This window comes from Trachypithecus francoisi, unplaced genomic scaffold, assembly GCF_009764315.1.
Source record: "Trachypithecus francoisi isolate TF-2019V2 unplaced genomic scaffold, Tfra_2.0 Lachesis_group8, whole genome shotgun sequence".
NCBI lineage: Eukaryota > Metazoa > Chordata > Mammalia > Primates > Cercopithecidae > Trachypithecus > Trachypithecus francoisi.
In genome coordinates this window covers 10,211,472-10,222,908 of record NW_022681473.1, presented here as the reverse complement: position 1 = coordinate 10,222,908, position 11,437 = coordinate 10,211,472, and the positions used below count along the sequence as shown (strand labels likewise).

The 11,437-nt window shown below is 61.5% G+C and overlaps 1 protein-coding gene across 7 annotated transcripts in view; it reads right to left on the bottom strand.

The window, feature by feature from the left end:
• Positions 1 to 94: 94 nt before the first annotated feature.
• MACROD1 (mono-ADP ribosylhydrolase 1) overlaps positions 95 to 11,437 on the bottom strand; it is a 171,484-nt gene continuing 160,141 nt past the window's right edge. For 2 of the 7 annotated variants that reach the window (XM_033206649.1, XM_033206647.1), the window contains 6 exons: positions 1,768 to 1,884; positions 1,190 to 1,311; positions 1,079 to 1,109; positions 878 to 951; positions 499 to 640; positions 95 to 231 (listed from right to left, as the gene is read on the bottom strand). In XM_033206649.1, the coding sequence (XP_033062540.1) occupies positions 200 to 231; positions 499 to 640; positions 878 to 951; positions 1,079 to 1,109; positions 1,190 to 1,311; positions 1,768 to 1,884 (518 nt within the window). In that variant the 3' untranslated portion in view covers positions 95 to 199. Of the gene's footprint in view, positions 232 to 381; positions 417 to 498; positions 641 to 877; positions 952 to 1,078; positions 1,110 to 1,189; positions 1,312 to 1,767; positions 1,885 to 11,437 lie in introns of all 7 variants that reach the window. The other 5 variants (XR_004436069.1, XM_033206648.1, XM_033206651.1 and 2 more) reach the window with 5 other exon arrangements.

Here is an 11,437-nt window from a genome sequence, read left to right as displayed (position 1 = left end):
CGAGAGCTGCCAGCCCCTTTCAGCGAAAGTATCTGGCCAGGGGCTCCATCCAGCACCTGGACCGCCTCCTTCCCCCCAGTCAGAGCTCGGACAGTAGGAGCTGCCACAGCGTGACCTTTATTAGGCTCCTCAGGGGCGGGGCGCGGAGGGAAAGAAGGGCTGGCCGGGCCCAGGCCAAGCTGCAGGCTTTGGCGACCTCTCAGAGCTGGGAGCGGGGTCCCGAAGGCGGGTCTGAGGGCAGAGCAGAGTCAGAGGTGTCTGTGGGCGTCCCCGACCTCCCAGGCTGCCCTGTGGTTTCCCGCCCTGCTTGGGGGTGAGCGGGGGTTAGTGAGCGCGTTAGTCTAGGGCCGGGACCGCCGCATGGGGCGAGGCCCTGCTTACCAGTCCCGGTCAGGGTGGGCTGCGGGAGCCTCAGGCTGGAAGGCAGAGGACAGTGAGAGCCCGCCCCCAGGGTGGACCGGGGCAGGGGCGGGCCGTGGGGCGGCGCGGGGCACGTACCCACGGGGAAGTAGTGGGGGAGCCGGCTCCGGTAGATATCCTCGTCCTTCTCGAGGAACACGCAGATGATCAGCCGGTCCACCTGCGCCAGGGGCTGCTCAGCCGGGGCCGGGCCGCCACGCCTGGACCCAGGATCCTGTGACTGCGCGCCCCGGTGCAGGCTTTCACCTGCCTGGCCCCACGCCCTTCACAGAGGCTCAGGGCTGTGTGCCATCATCACCCCCATCTCGCCACCGCCAGGCGCCCTCGCGAAGGAGAAACAGGGAAGAAAAGGGCGGGCCTGGCCCTGCGCTCTGCACCCTGACTCCCTGGGCGATGACGGGGGCTGGTCACTCTGGCCGGGATGCGGACCCCACCCTCGCCCGGGCCCAGGACTCACCTTGTCCTTGTGCTGCTCCAGCCACTCTCGTAGCGTTGCCAGCACGACCTCGGCCGCCGCCTCACAGGGGTAGCCTGAGGCGGGCATGGCGGGAGTGAGTCTCGGGCTCTGGCCCCGCCCCCTGCCTGCACCAGGCCCCGCCCACTCCCCGTCCGCCCCGGCCCCTCCCACTCCTGGCCCTAGCACTTCTTCCAGACTCACCAAACACGCCGGTGGAGATGCAGGGGAACGCCTGGGCGGGGAGGGGTGAGAGGGGGTTGGAACATGGTCACTGCGCCCCGCCTCCCGCCCTCCCCCACGGGCCACCCTTACCGCCGAGCGGAGCCGGTGCTCCAGCAGCAGGTCCAGGCTGCTCAGGTAGCAGCTGCGGAGCTCGGCAGCCTGGCTGGCGCTGGGCTCTCCATAGGCGATGGGTCCCACCGTGTGGATGACGTCTACGGGGGGCGACGGGGTCAGACCGGCGGGGGTCTACGCGACCCTCAGCTCCCTCGCTTTCCCCTGCCGGCCTGGGCAGAAGGGGGCAGGAAACACCTTTCCCCCCAAGCGCTGAGCCTCCTCCGCGAAGGCCCCCACCCCTGTGGTCCCCCTCGAGCCTGAATCCGCACGCGCACACCGCCCCCTCCCCGTATCTGTATGGGTACCGCTGAGACCCGAGCGCGAGTGTGGGCACGAAGGCGTTGCCACCCAGTTTCCTCCCCAACCTCCACGCACGGTCTCCCCCATCTGCTTCCTGGGGGGTGCGGGGTGGGGGCCGGGTCTTGGCCCTTAAGGTTAAGAAGGGCCCCCTGAGGAGGTCCCCAGCACTCCTGTGGGGGCCGCACCCCTGATGTCCCAGTGACACACAGGCGCCCTGTCTGCGCCCCGCAGCTGGGGGCGCGTCGGGGACTCACACTTGGCCGGGAGCCGATAGCCGCCGGTGATCTTGGCCTTGCCAGTCTCACAGCTCTGCAGGGTCCGGCACTCGTCGGTGAGCAGGGGACCGGCGGCCCGGTGAATGCAGCCGTCCACTGCGGGGAGGGCGGGCGGGACTGAGCTGGCCTGACAAAGAAGGCGGCTGCGGCCCCGGGCTGAGCACCCCTAGTCCCGAGAAGCCCCTCGTTGGTGCGAGGACCCACGCGGCGCCGCACCCCAACCCCGTGGCCTCCGGCCGCTGCCTCCACCCCCGCCCGAAGGGTTTCACATCTGGGGAAACCGAGGCGCACAGCAGGACGGCCCTGGGCCTGGCGGGAAGTGGCACAAGGAGGCCGGCAGGGGGCGCACCCGGCCCACCCTGTCCCTTCCAGGCCGCGCAGCCAGGGCCCAGGCAGGGCGGCTCCGGGAGGCAGGGGCCGCCGGGGCAGGAACCGCCGCCCGAGCCGAGGTGACGGGGAAGCTTCACCTTCCTCCCCGACGCCCCTCCCTAGCCTTGTCCCGGGCGTACCGCAGGGCCTGCGACCAGTCGCTGCCTCCGCCCGGGCCTCAGCGTCGGTGCGATCCCAAGGCCCACCTCCCCAGGCGGCGCCCCACCACGGGGCGGCGGCAAACCCTAGGACCCATTTTGCGGATGAGGAAACAGGCCACCTTGTTACAAGGTGATCAGATCTAGTGCTGGAGCCTGGGTCTTCCAGCCGCGCGGGCAGGTGAGCCCGACGCCCGGGCCCGGGTCTCCTGGCGCACAAACCCCTGCTGGTTAATGAGCCGCCTCGTTAGCGCATCCGGCTTAATTGCGGCCCCGCCTGGGCTTGTTTATCCGAGGGCGGTTCCAGGGCCTCGCGAGCGACTCTGGGGACCAGGGCTCAGATAAACAACCCGGGCGCAGCGGGAGACGTGGAGGAACCGCTCCAGCAGCCCAACCTCGCCAGGGCACCCGCAGGAGAGGCGCGGCCTCAGGCAGGCCTGGGTCCAGCCCGGGCTCACCCCTCATCGGCTGTAAGATCCTGCCCCTTCCCCTCTCTGGCGTCCACTGTCTCATCTGGAATATCGGGACAGCGACCCTCCCACAGAGGAAAACGCCGCGCTGGCCGGGAGGACACGGCCCATCTTTGGCAGCTCTGATCGCCCCCACCAGGAGCTCCTCAGGCACCAGTTGCCTGGTGCGCACAGGCGGGCATCAAGAGAGGCCCATCATTCCCCATTTTACAGATGGACAAACTAAGGCCCCCTTCTCCTTCATCACCTTAGTCTCAGCACAGCTCCAGGGATGCTAGCTGGCTCACGCCCCTTTCTTTTGCTGTTTTCTCTTGTGCCCTAGGGGCACAATTAAACCTCATTCTGCAACTTTACTCAGAGCTGGCACCAGGCAATTTCCCAGAGCGTCCCAGAGATGGGTGGGCAGAGAGGTTAGGGGAACTCTGAGAATGGCTCAGGCCTGGATCCCTCCCACCTGCTCCTCTCCTCTGCAGGGAGGAAGGCAACTGTAGCCCAGTGGGAGGCTGAGATGCAGCAAGAAGGCAGGGCCCAGAGCAGGCCTCCAGGCTGGAGCTCCCAGTGCTGGGCAGTGAGTGTTCCGAATGGGGTGCTGTGGCTGGGCTGTGGAGCTGGGCAGCCTGAGTTCAAATCCTGGCTCTGCAGCCACAGATGTATGACCCCTCACATATCATTTAACTTCTCTGAGTCTCAGTTGCTTCATCTGGAAAATGGGATAACAGCACCCACCTCAGAGCTCATTGGGCTGTTGGAAGGATTGAGTTAACTAACTTTGTAATGTGCTTAAGGCAGTATTTGGCACGAATGGAGGTGATGTGAGTGTATCCTGTTATTAACAACAGTATGACTGTGGGCATGTTCGGGTATGTGTACATCAGTGTGATGGGAGGTGGGTGCACACAGGGTGTTCACAGTGTGTGGGGGTGAGCCCAGGGACCTGTCTGAGCTGGCTCTCCTAGGAGCCTCCCGGACCCTGCCCTGAAGGCCTCAGCCACCTGGCACCCGGGTGCTCACGGTCTCTGGGGGCTAACCCCCCTGCAGGCGACCTCGGCCAGCTGTGGGGGCCGTGCGGAAGTGGAGCTCAGTGTTTCAGGGATTTAATGTTTCCTGCGGAAGTGGACGGGCCTGCCGCCAGGCCTTTGGGGCTGACCTGGGGGCACGAGGGAGATGGAGGGAGCTGGAATCAATGCCAGCAGAGGGCTCAGGCCGGATGCCCCCTCCACACTGCCAGCAGTTCCAGAACAGGGCCTGGGCCAGGTGATGGCTCTGCAGGGGCCCCAGGGGCTTTAGGGGAGGGGCTCCCCTAAAGCAGAGATGAGGGACAGGTCACTGTCAGCCCACTGCTGCCCCACCCTCACCCCAACAAGCTAGAGTGCAGCCAGGCCCCTCTTGCCTGCGTGTCCCTCCCTGTCCACACACCAGACTTCTTGCTGTCTCCCCTGTGAGTGCAGAGGGGAACCCCCGCACCCTGTTGTCCTCAGCCATAGGCCCAAAGGACCCCTCCCACACACACCCCCAGAGCCCCCTTAGCTCTGCCCTCCAGGCCCTGTCCTGGTTCTTACCTGGGGCTAAGCTAGGTCCCAGAGACTCAAGCTTCCCGGTGTCCCATTCAGGGGAGATGCCCTTCCTTCCCTCTTCCCTCTTCCCACCCCACCCCAAGGCAGCTGGAAAAGACCAGCAGCCCTGGTCCCAGGGGCTACCTGGTGGGAGGTGGGGTATTCCTAGTTCACAGGAGCTGACCAACCCTCAGTCTCCTCTCCAGGGCCCTCAGCCACCGAAACCAACCTCCAGGCTCCAGCTCAACCCTCACCCCAAGTCAGCAGAAAACCTGGGGTCTTTCCTGGGGAGACAGAGTCCACTTGGGTGGCGGGGCCCCCCTGAGATGTTTCTCCACCAGGTCAAAGATGAAGCATTCCTCCACCTGTGGCCAGAAGACAGCCCCTAACACGCCTCTGCCTCCTCCCTGCAGCCCCTTCTTCCCTCTTCCCTCCTCTGCGTCTAAGCTCCCCTGATCTGGCTCCTTCACATCAGCCCTCTGTCTCACTATGTCATCCAGGTTGAAGTGCAGTGGCACAATCTTGGCTCACTGCAACCTCTGCCTCCTGGGTTCAAGTGATTCTTATGCCTCAGCTCCTGAGTAGCTGGGATTACAGGCGCGCACCACTATGCCCAGCTAATTTTTTGTATTTTCCGTAGAGACGGGGTTTCACCATGTTGCCCAGGCTGGTCTCGAACTCCTGACCTCAAGTGATCCACCCGTCTTGGCCTCCCAAAATGCCGGGATTACACATGCGGGTCTGGTTTTTTTTTTTTTTTGAGACAGGCTCTTGCTATGTTGCCCTGCCTCAGCCTCGTAAGTAGCTGGTATTACTCACCCCCCATGGCCTTTGTCAGCCCTCTCGTTGGGTAAGCACCTGCGTGGTGATTTATAGCCGCTGTCTTATTTTTCCTGTTTATAGAAGAAGAAACCGAGGCACAGAGAGGGAAACTTGCCCACACAGCTAGAAGGTTGGGCTCCCAACCTCGGTGGCTCTGCTTCCTCTGGGACCATGAAAGGGCCTCGCCTTGAACCACTCTGGCTGACTGGTTCAAATGGCCCCCGGTCCACGCTCTTGGGGAGGCAGTGTCTCCCCACATCAGTACATCCTCTCCCAGCAGCGGGGCTGCCCTGGTGGCCTCTTGTTGCACAGTGTTCTGAGGCCACTGTCTTTCTGGATGGTTTGGCTGCCCCCAGCGCTGACAGCTCCCTCCATCCAGCGGGCTCTCCTCAAATGCTGCTGAGGCCCCATCTGCCCTCACCTGAGCCCGGGGGAACCTCTCTCTGCCCCAAGCCCTGGCCTCTGAGCAGCCCTTGGCCCTCCACCCCATCTTAGGCATCTCCCTGCTTTGCTGTGGTAAAGCCCTGCCTGCCAGCCTCCGTGGCCTGCATTCAGCCCGGCCTCTGTGCGCCTCCCATGGAAGGATGTTGAGGAAGGAAGGAGGGCTGGGCCGAGTGATTGCCCGTGGCCCTGGGCATTCCTGGGGCAGTGGAGGGCACCAGGAGTGGGCAGGCCGGGGCTGGAGCCAGGCTGTCCTCAGAGCCAGCAGAGGCGGAAGGCAGGCGGGCTCCAGTGGGGCCATCCACCAAAGCGCTTAGGATGAGTTGGCCGCTATTTAGGGTGCTGTAATATTCATGAAGGGAAGATTAGATATTTAAATTTATTCAGCAATAAATGCGTCTCAGTGGGAGAGCATTCCTCATGCTAAACAAACAAGCAGGCAGGGGCTAATTAATTATTTACAGGAACATGAGGAGGCCTATGGCCCGGGGGACCAGGAGGGCAGCTGTGCTCCTGCTGAGGGCAGGGCACCCCAACCCGCAGGTCTGGACCTGCCCCTGGTCTCCCTATGCTCCCCCATTCCCCCTACCATCCCGTGGGGCTGGCCTATGGTGTGCCCTCTTTAGGATTTCTCTTCCCAGAATTCCTGGCCATGAGATTGCTGGTGATTTGGGGCAAGTCACTTAACCTCTCTGAGTCTCAGAGCTCTGGCCTCAAGAGAGTGGTGGGGGCTGGGAGGGGGGGCTCATGCCTGTAATCTCAGCACTTTGGGAGGCTGAGGTGGGAGAGTCGCTTGAGCTCAGGAGTTTGAGACCAGCCTGGACAACATAGTGAGACCTCATCTCAAAAAAAAGAAAAAAGAGTGGTGGGGAGCACTGAGATATGCTGGGAGGTGTCAAGGGGAATGGAAGACTGAGGGCCAGGGGGGTTAAGCAACTTGTCCAAGGCCCAACAGTGAGAGGAGGGGCAGAAACTAAGATCTACAGTATTTTATTTATTTATTTATTTATTTATTTATTTATTTTTTGAGATAGGTTTTTGCTCATTGCCCAGGCTGGAATGCAATGGCATGATCTTGGCTCACTGCAACCTCTGCCTCCTGGGTTCAAGCAATTCTCCTGCCTCAGCCTCCTGAGTAGCTGGGATTACAGGCGCGTGCCATGATGCATGGCTAATTTTTATATTTTTAGTAGAGATGGGGTTTTGCCATGTTGGTCAGGATGGTCTCGAACTCCTGACCTCATGATCCGCCCACCTCGGCCTCCCAAAGTGCTGGGATTATAGGTGTGAGCCACCGCGCCTGACCAAGACCCACATTATTAACCCTCATCTTACGGAAGTAGTGATGGGCTCAGAGAGGCAAAGCCACTTTCCCAGAGCCACACAGCAAAGTGTAAGGCCTTGCCTGGGCAGCTCTCACCCCTGCTCCCCACCTTCCTAGACTCTTGTGGGCCCCAAGGGTAGGGAGGTGAGAGGAAGCGGGGCCTGGTTGTGAGGGTGAGTGGGGCCTGGGCTGGCTGGGTCTCCAGCCTGCCCTGTGACTACAGCGTCTGGCCCTGCCTCTCAGGTGCTGAGTCTCATACCTCTCTAGCTCAACCTCACGCCTCTGAAATGAGCTTTCAGGGGCTGTGGGGGGGGGGATCCCCTTTTTACAGATGGGAGGCTGAGGCTCAGCCATGGACTTCACAGGCAGGGGATTCCTTTGCACCGTCATGCTCTTGGGGGCCTTGTACCCCAGGGACAGGCCGCACTGCCAGGGTAGAGACGCCCCTGAGAAGGCAGGCAGGAGGGGCTGGGGACAGAGGGCCTTGGGGAGGCAGAGGTGTGAATTGGGGGTTGGGGGAGGGGTGTGCTTCCCTTCCAGCCCAGGAAGGACCAGGGGTCTGGGGTCCAGGGACCACTCCCTCCTGGACAGCTAGGCACAACCTGGAGGGCACTGGCAGCCGAGTCTTGGTGCAGCCCGTGCTGGTTTCCCTTTCCGGAGGAGGGCTACAGAAATACCAGATGCTAAGGCAGAAAGGGGCCAGGCTCCCCGGGAAATGGGGAAACTGAGTCTCTGAGAGGGTACCAACTGCATCAAGGGCAGACATCTGACCTGCTGCCCCAGGCTTCAAACACTGCAGAGGGAAGGTTTAGCCACAAAGCCTGGATAAGTGACCCACCCAAGGGTCCTGCACTCTCTTCTCTCCCAGCCCACTCCTCATTCTCTACCTCTGGCTTCTATTCAACTCTCAGGCCAAGAACCTGAGTGATACCCCATTGCTGAACCATCTTTGCCTCTGCCCACACCCTCCTGGTCACCCATTTAATCAGCAAACCCTAGCCAGCCCCGGCTCTGTGCTAGGCTTGGGCTCAGCCCAGTGGGGTGCAGAGCCCATCCTCACCAGGCCCCACCCTCTCGGTACCAAGGCGGGTGGGTGCCCCAGGGAGAAGATGGATGGACAGCAGCTCTGTGATGTGATCTGAAATTCATTACGGGGTGAGATCAGCTCCTTAAATGGGGATTTGAAAACATTAGGGCTTCATTATGTACACAACGGCAGTGCCTCATTCATCATGCAAAAATCACTCCCGTTATTAAAAATCCCTGTGGCAGCTGCATGCAGGGGCTTGGTGGCATCGTGCCTGCTGGGGGCAGAGCAGGAGCTCCACAGCCCTGCCTGGTCAAAGCTGTGGCCATGGGACAGGGGCCCAAGTCCCAGCATCCCTCTTACACAGGGGGCCAGCTGCGGGGTGGGGTGGGAAGTGAGGTTCAGCTCCAGGGATTTAGTGCCTCAGTTTCTTCATCTGCAAAATGGAGATGCTAATGATGCCTCCCATAGGGCTGGGTGAGGGTGTGTGAGATTCTGCAGGGAGAGGTTCAAACGGCGCTGGTGGCCATGTCATGAGTACTGAGAATGCCTGGCTGCTGTTGGCACCATCATCATCAACTGGGGTCAGGCAGGGGTGGCAGGAAGGCCTGGGGGCCTTTCCCTGGGGAAGGGCATGCACCACCTGTCATAAAACCTCCCATGGCTCCCAAGGATACATGGAAACAAATCCTCAACTCCAACAAAGCTTTCAAGGACTCTCTGGGGCTCCCTGCAGCCTCCCCCTCAGATGAATTGGCTACCTCCCGTGCCCCTCCTACTGGCTCCAAACTCTGCACCATTCAAAAAATGTGGATGAGGGCTAGGGGGCGGCGTGCCACGTGCCAGCCCTATGCAAGGGCCAGGAGTCCTGTGGCCACAGTTCTAGGGAGAGGACACGCAGCTCTAAGTTGTGGCAGTGGTGAAAAAGGAGAAGGGGAAGATGGAGCTGGACTAGAGGGAGGAGGGAGGAGCAGGCTGTTCAAAGGATGAGGTGGCCCCTCCCAGGATGTGGCATTTGAGCAGAGCCCTGAGTAATGAGAAAGAACCGGCTTTGGAAGGAGATGGGGAGGAGAGTCCCGGATGAGAGTCAGGTCGGAGAACTCAGGAAGGGCAGAGCCATGTGGCGGGAACAGGCCAGCAGGTGAGGCTGGGAGGGGGCGCTGCCTCTACAGGACCTCCTGGGCGGTGCGAGGAATCGAGCAATCGGGAATTGGTTGCAGCGCAGGGGGAAGTTTCCAGCAGTGGAGGGATGTGTTCTGGTTCGGCCTCTGGGCCCTCTTCTGTTCCCTCTTTCTGGCACGCCCTTCCCTTCTATGCTGAAGCACAGCCCTACCCCTGCCCTTTGCCAGACAGCCCCATGCCAGAGGGTCCTGGCACGCCCACCCTGCACACACAACACTCATGAGACCAGCACAGGGACAGGTGCCGGGACTGCCAAGCCCCTTGGGCTGCCTGCTTCTTCTGAGCTCAGCCCTGCTGGGGAGGGGAGGGCCGCACACAGTCCCGCCTCCAGAGGGCTGAGGCTGGCCACAGGTCAACGAGGTCACGTTATCTGCTCGTGGAGCAAGGCCACGGCTAATCGGAGCGGCCGGAGCTGAGCCTTTTCCTAGCGGCGGCGGGAACCAATCACGGATTAGCAGCGGCCGGGCGATAGGAGATAGCGCCGGAGCAGAGCGCGGAGCGCTTGCGAGCCGGGCAGGAGTCGAGCGCTGAATACTTAGAGGCCTAGGTGAATCCTCCCGGGCCTCCCCGTCTACGAACAGAGAGCCAGTCAGAGCCAGAGAGGAAGAACGACAGGAGAAGGGAGAGGGAGCCAGAGAGAGGCAAAGTGTGGAGGGAGAAATGGAGAAAACGAGGGAGAGAGGGAAGTGGCAAGAGAAAGACCTGATGGAGAGAGTCAGGGTTGCAGGGGAGAGTGCTCGGCTAGCCCCCAAGGTCCCAGCATGTGTGTGAGGAGGGATGGCCCCTGAGTGGCGGCTTCTGAGCCGGTGAGGGAGTCTGCGGTGGGGCCTGGGGTGAGGTGAGAGGTGTGCTCCACGCACACACAGGCGCCCAGGGTTGGGGTGCAGGCACGGGACAGGGAGTGTTGTCCACATGGCAGGCCTTCACTAAACAGCAGTGGAGGGGGTGTCAGAGGGGCTGCCCTGACATGGGAAGGCGAAACTAGGTGGGAGGGTTGCGACAGGAAGGCGGAGGAGCACTCGGACCCGGGAGCAGCGTGTGCAAATGCCCAGTGCCACGGGAAGACAGCCAGGGAAGCCCAGCCACCCTAGCTTCTCTTGGGCGGGAAGGAGCTGGGCCCGGTGTAGGGGACACACACACACACGGGCTTGCCCTGCGGGCACAGGGTGCAGGGGTGCTCAGGGCCAACGGTATGGGGCAGGGGCAGCTGCACCCACACAGGCAGGCCCACTCCTGCACTTTGGGTGGGGTTGCTGACCTCAGGAAGGCCCCAGATAGAATGTGGGGAGGGTGGGGATGGGGTTCCATCCTGTCCTGACCGCCTGCCGGGGATCTGCCTGACTCCCTCTCACCCACCCCAGGAGCTGACCCTTTGGGGCGCTGGCCAGGCTGGAGTAGAGATGGCGGCCACGCAGCCAGAGGAAGGCGGCCCTGAATTAATCTGTCACTAAAGCTTGGCCGTGGCAGGCGCAGTCATGATTTAGATGAATAATTGAAACGCTCCGATACATTTATTATCCCTTTAGTGCAAAAGTGGCAGAGAAAGACGAGGGGTAATTGAAAAAGAGCGCACAAATCTCCCCGAGAAAGCGGGCTCCTTATCGCCGAGTAAACATTTCAGTCCTAATAAACAGGAGAGACACGCGTCAGGGCCCTGTCGATTCCCATCCTGATTTAGGACCTGCCTCCCTTCTTACCATACAATAGGAGAGTGTTTTAAAAAATGTTTTTATTGAGCCAGTAAAAGCTTTCTAGGAGGGAGGTGGGAGAGAGGAGGGGGCCTGGCAGTCACCAGGCCAAAGGGTCTGTCGGGAAGGCTGGTGGCTGCCCCAAGCCCATCAAGCCTCCCTGAAGCTGACACAGGCCCTCTCCCTGGGGGCCCTCCATCCTGCTCTACCTGCAGAACTCCTATTTAGCCTTCGGGACCCAAGTCAAATGCTCCCTCTGCTGGGAAGCCTCCTACCAAACTGGGTCTCCCTGAAGGCTGAGTCCCAGCATTTGGCATAGCCCCCTCAACTCAGAGACAGCCCCAGGGAGGAATGGGCAGTAGGGGGAGTAGGGGGACTTCCCCGGGACTCACTGCATTGCCAGCACCATCTAGTTCGGCCCCAGGGCCTGGTGGGTGGGGGTTCAGGCCCAGAGTGAGGCAGGCACAGTATTCCTGTGCCCTCCAGGTTAAGTCCCTTTAGCCCCAGCAGCCCCTGGGGCTTTCACTGCACTGGGGGTGCCCGGGAGACTCCCGTCTCTGCTCCCCTGAGGCTGCAGCCCTCTCTTGCTATGAATCACCGCACATTTGCTGTAAA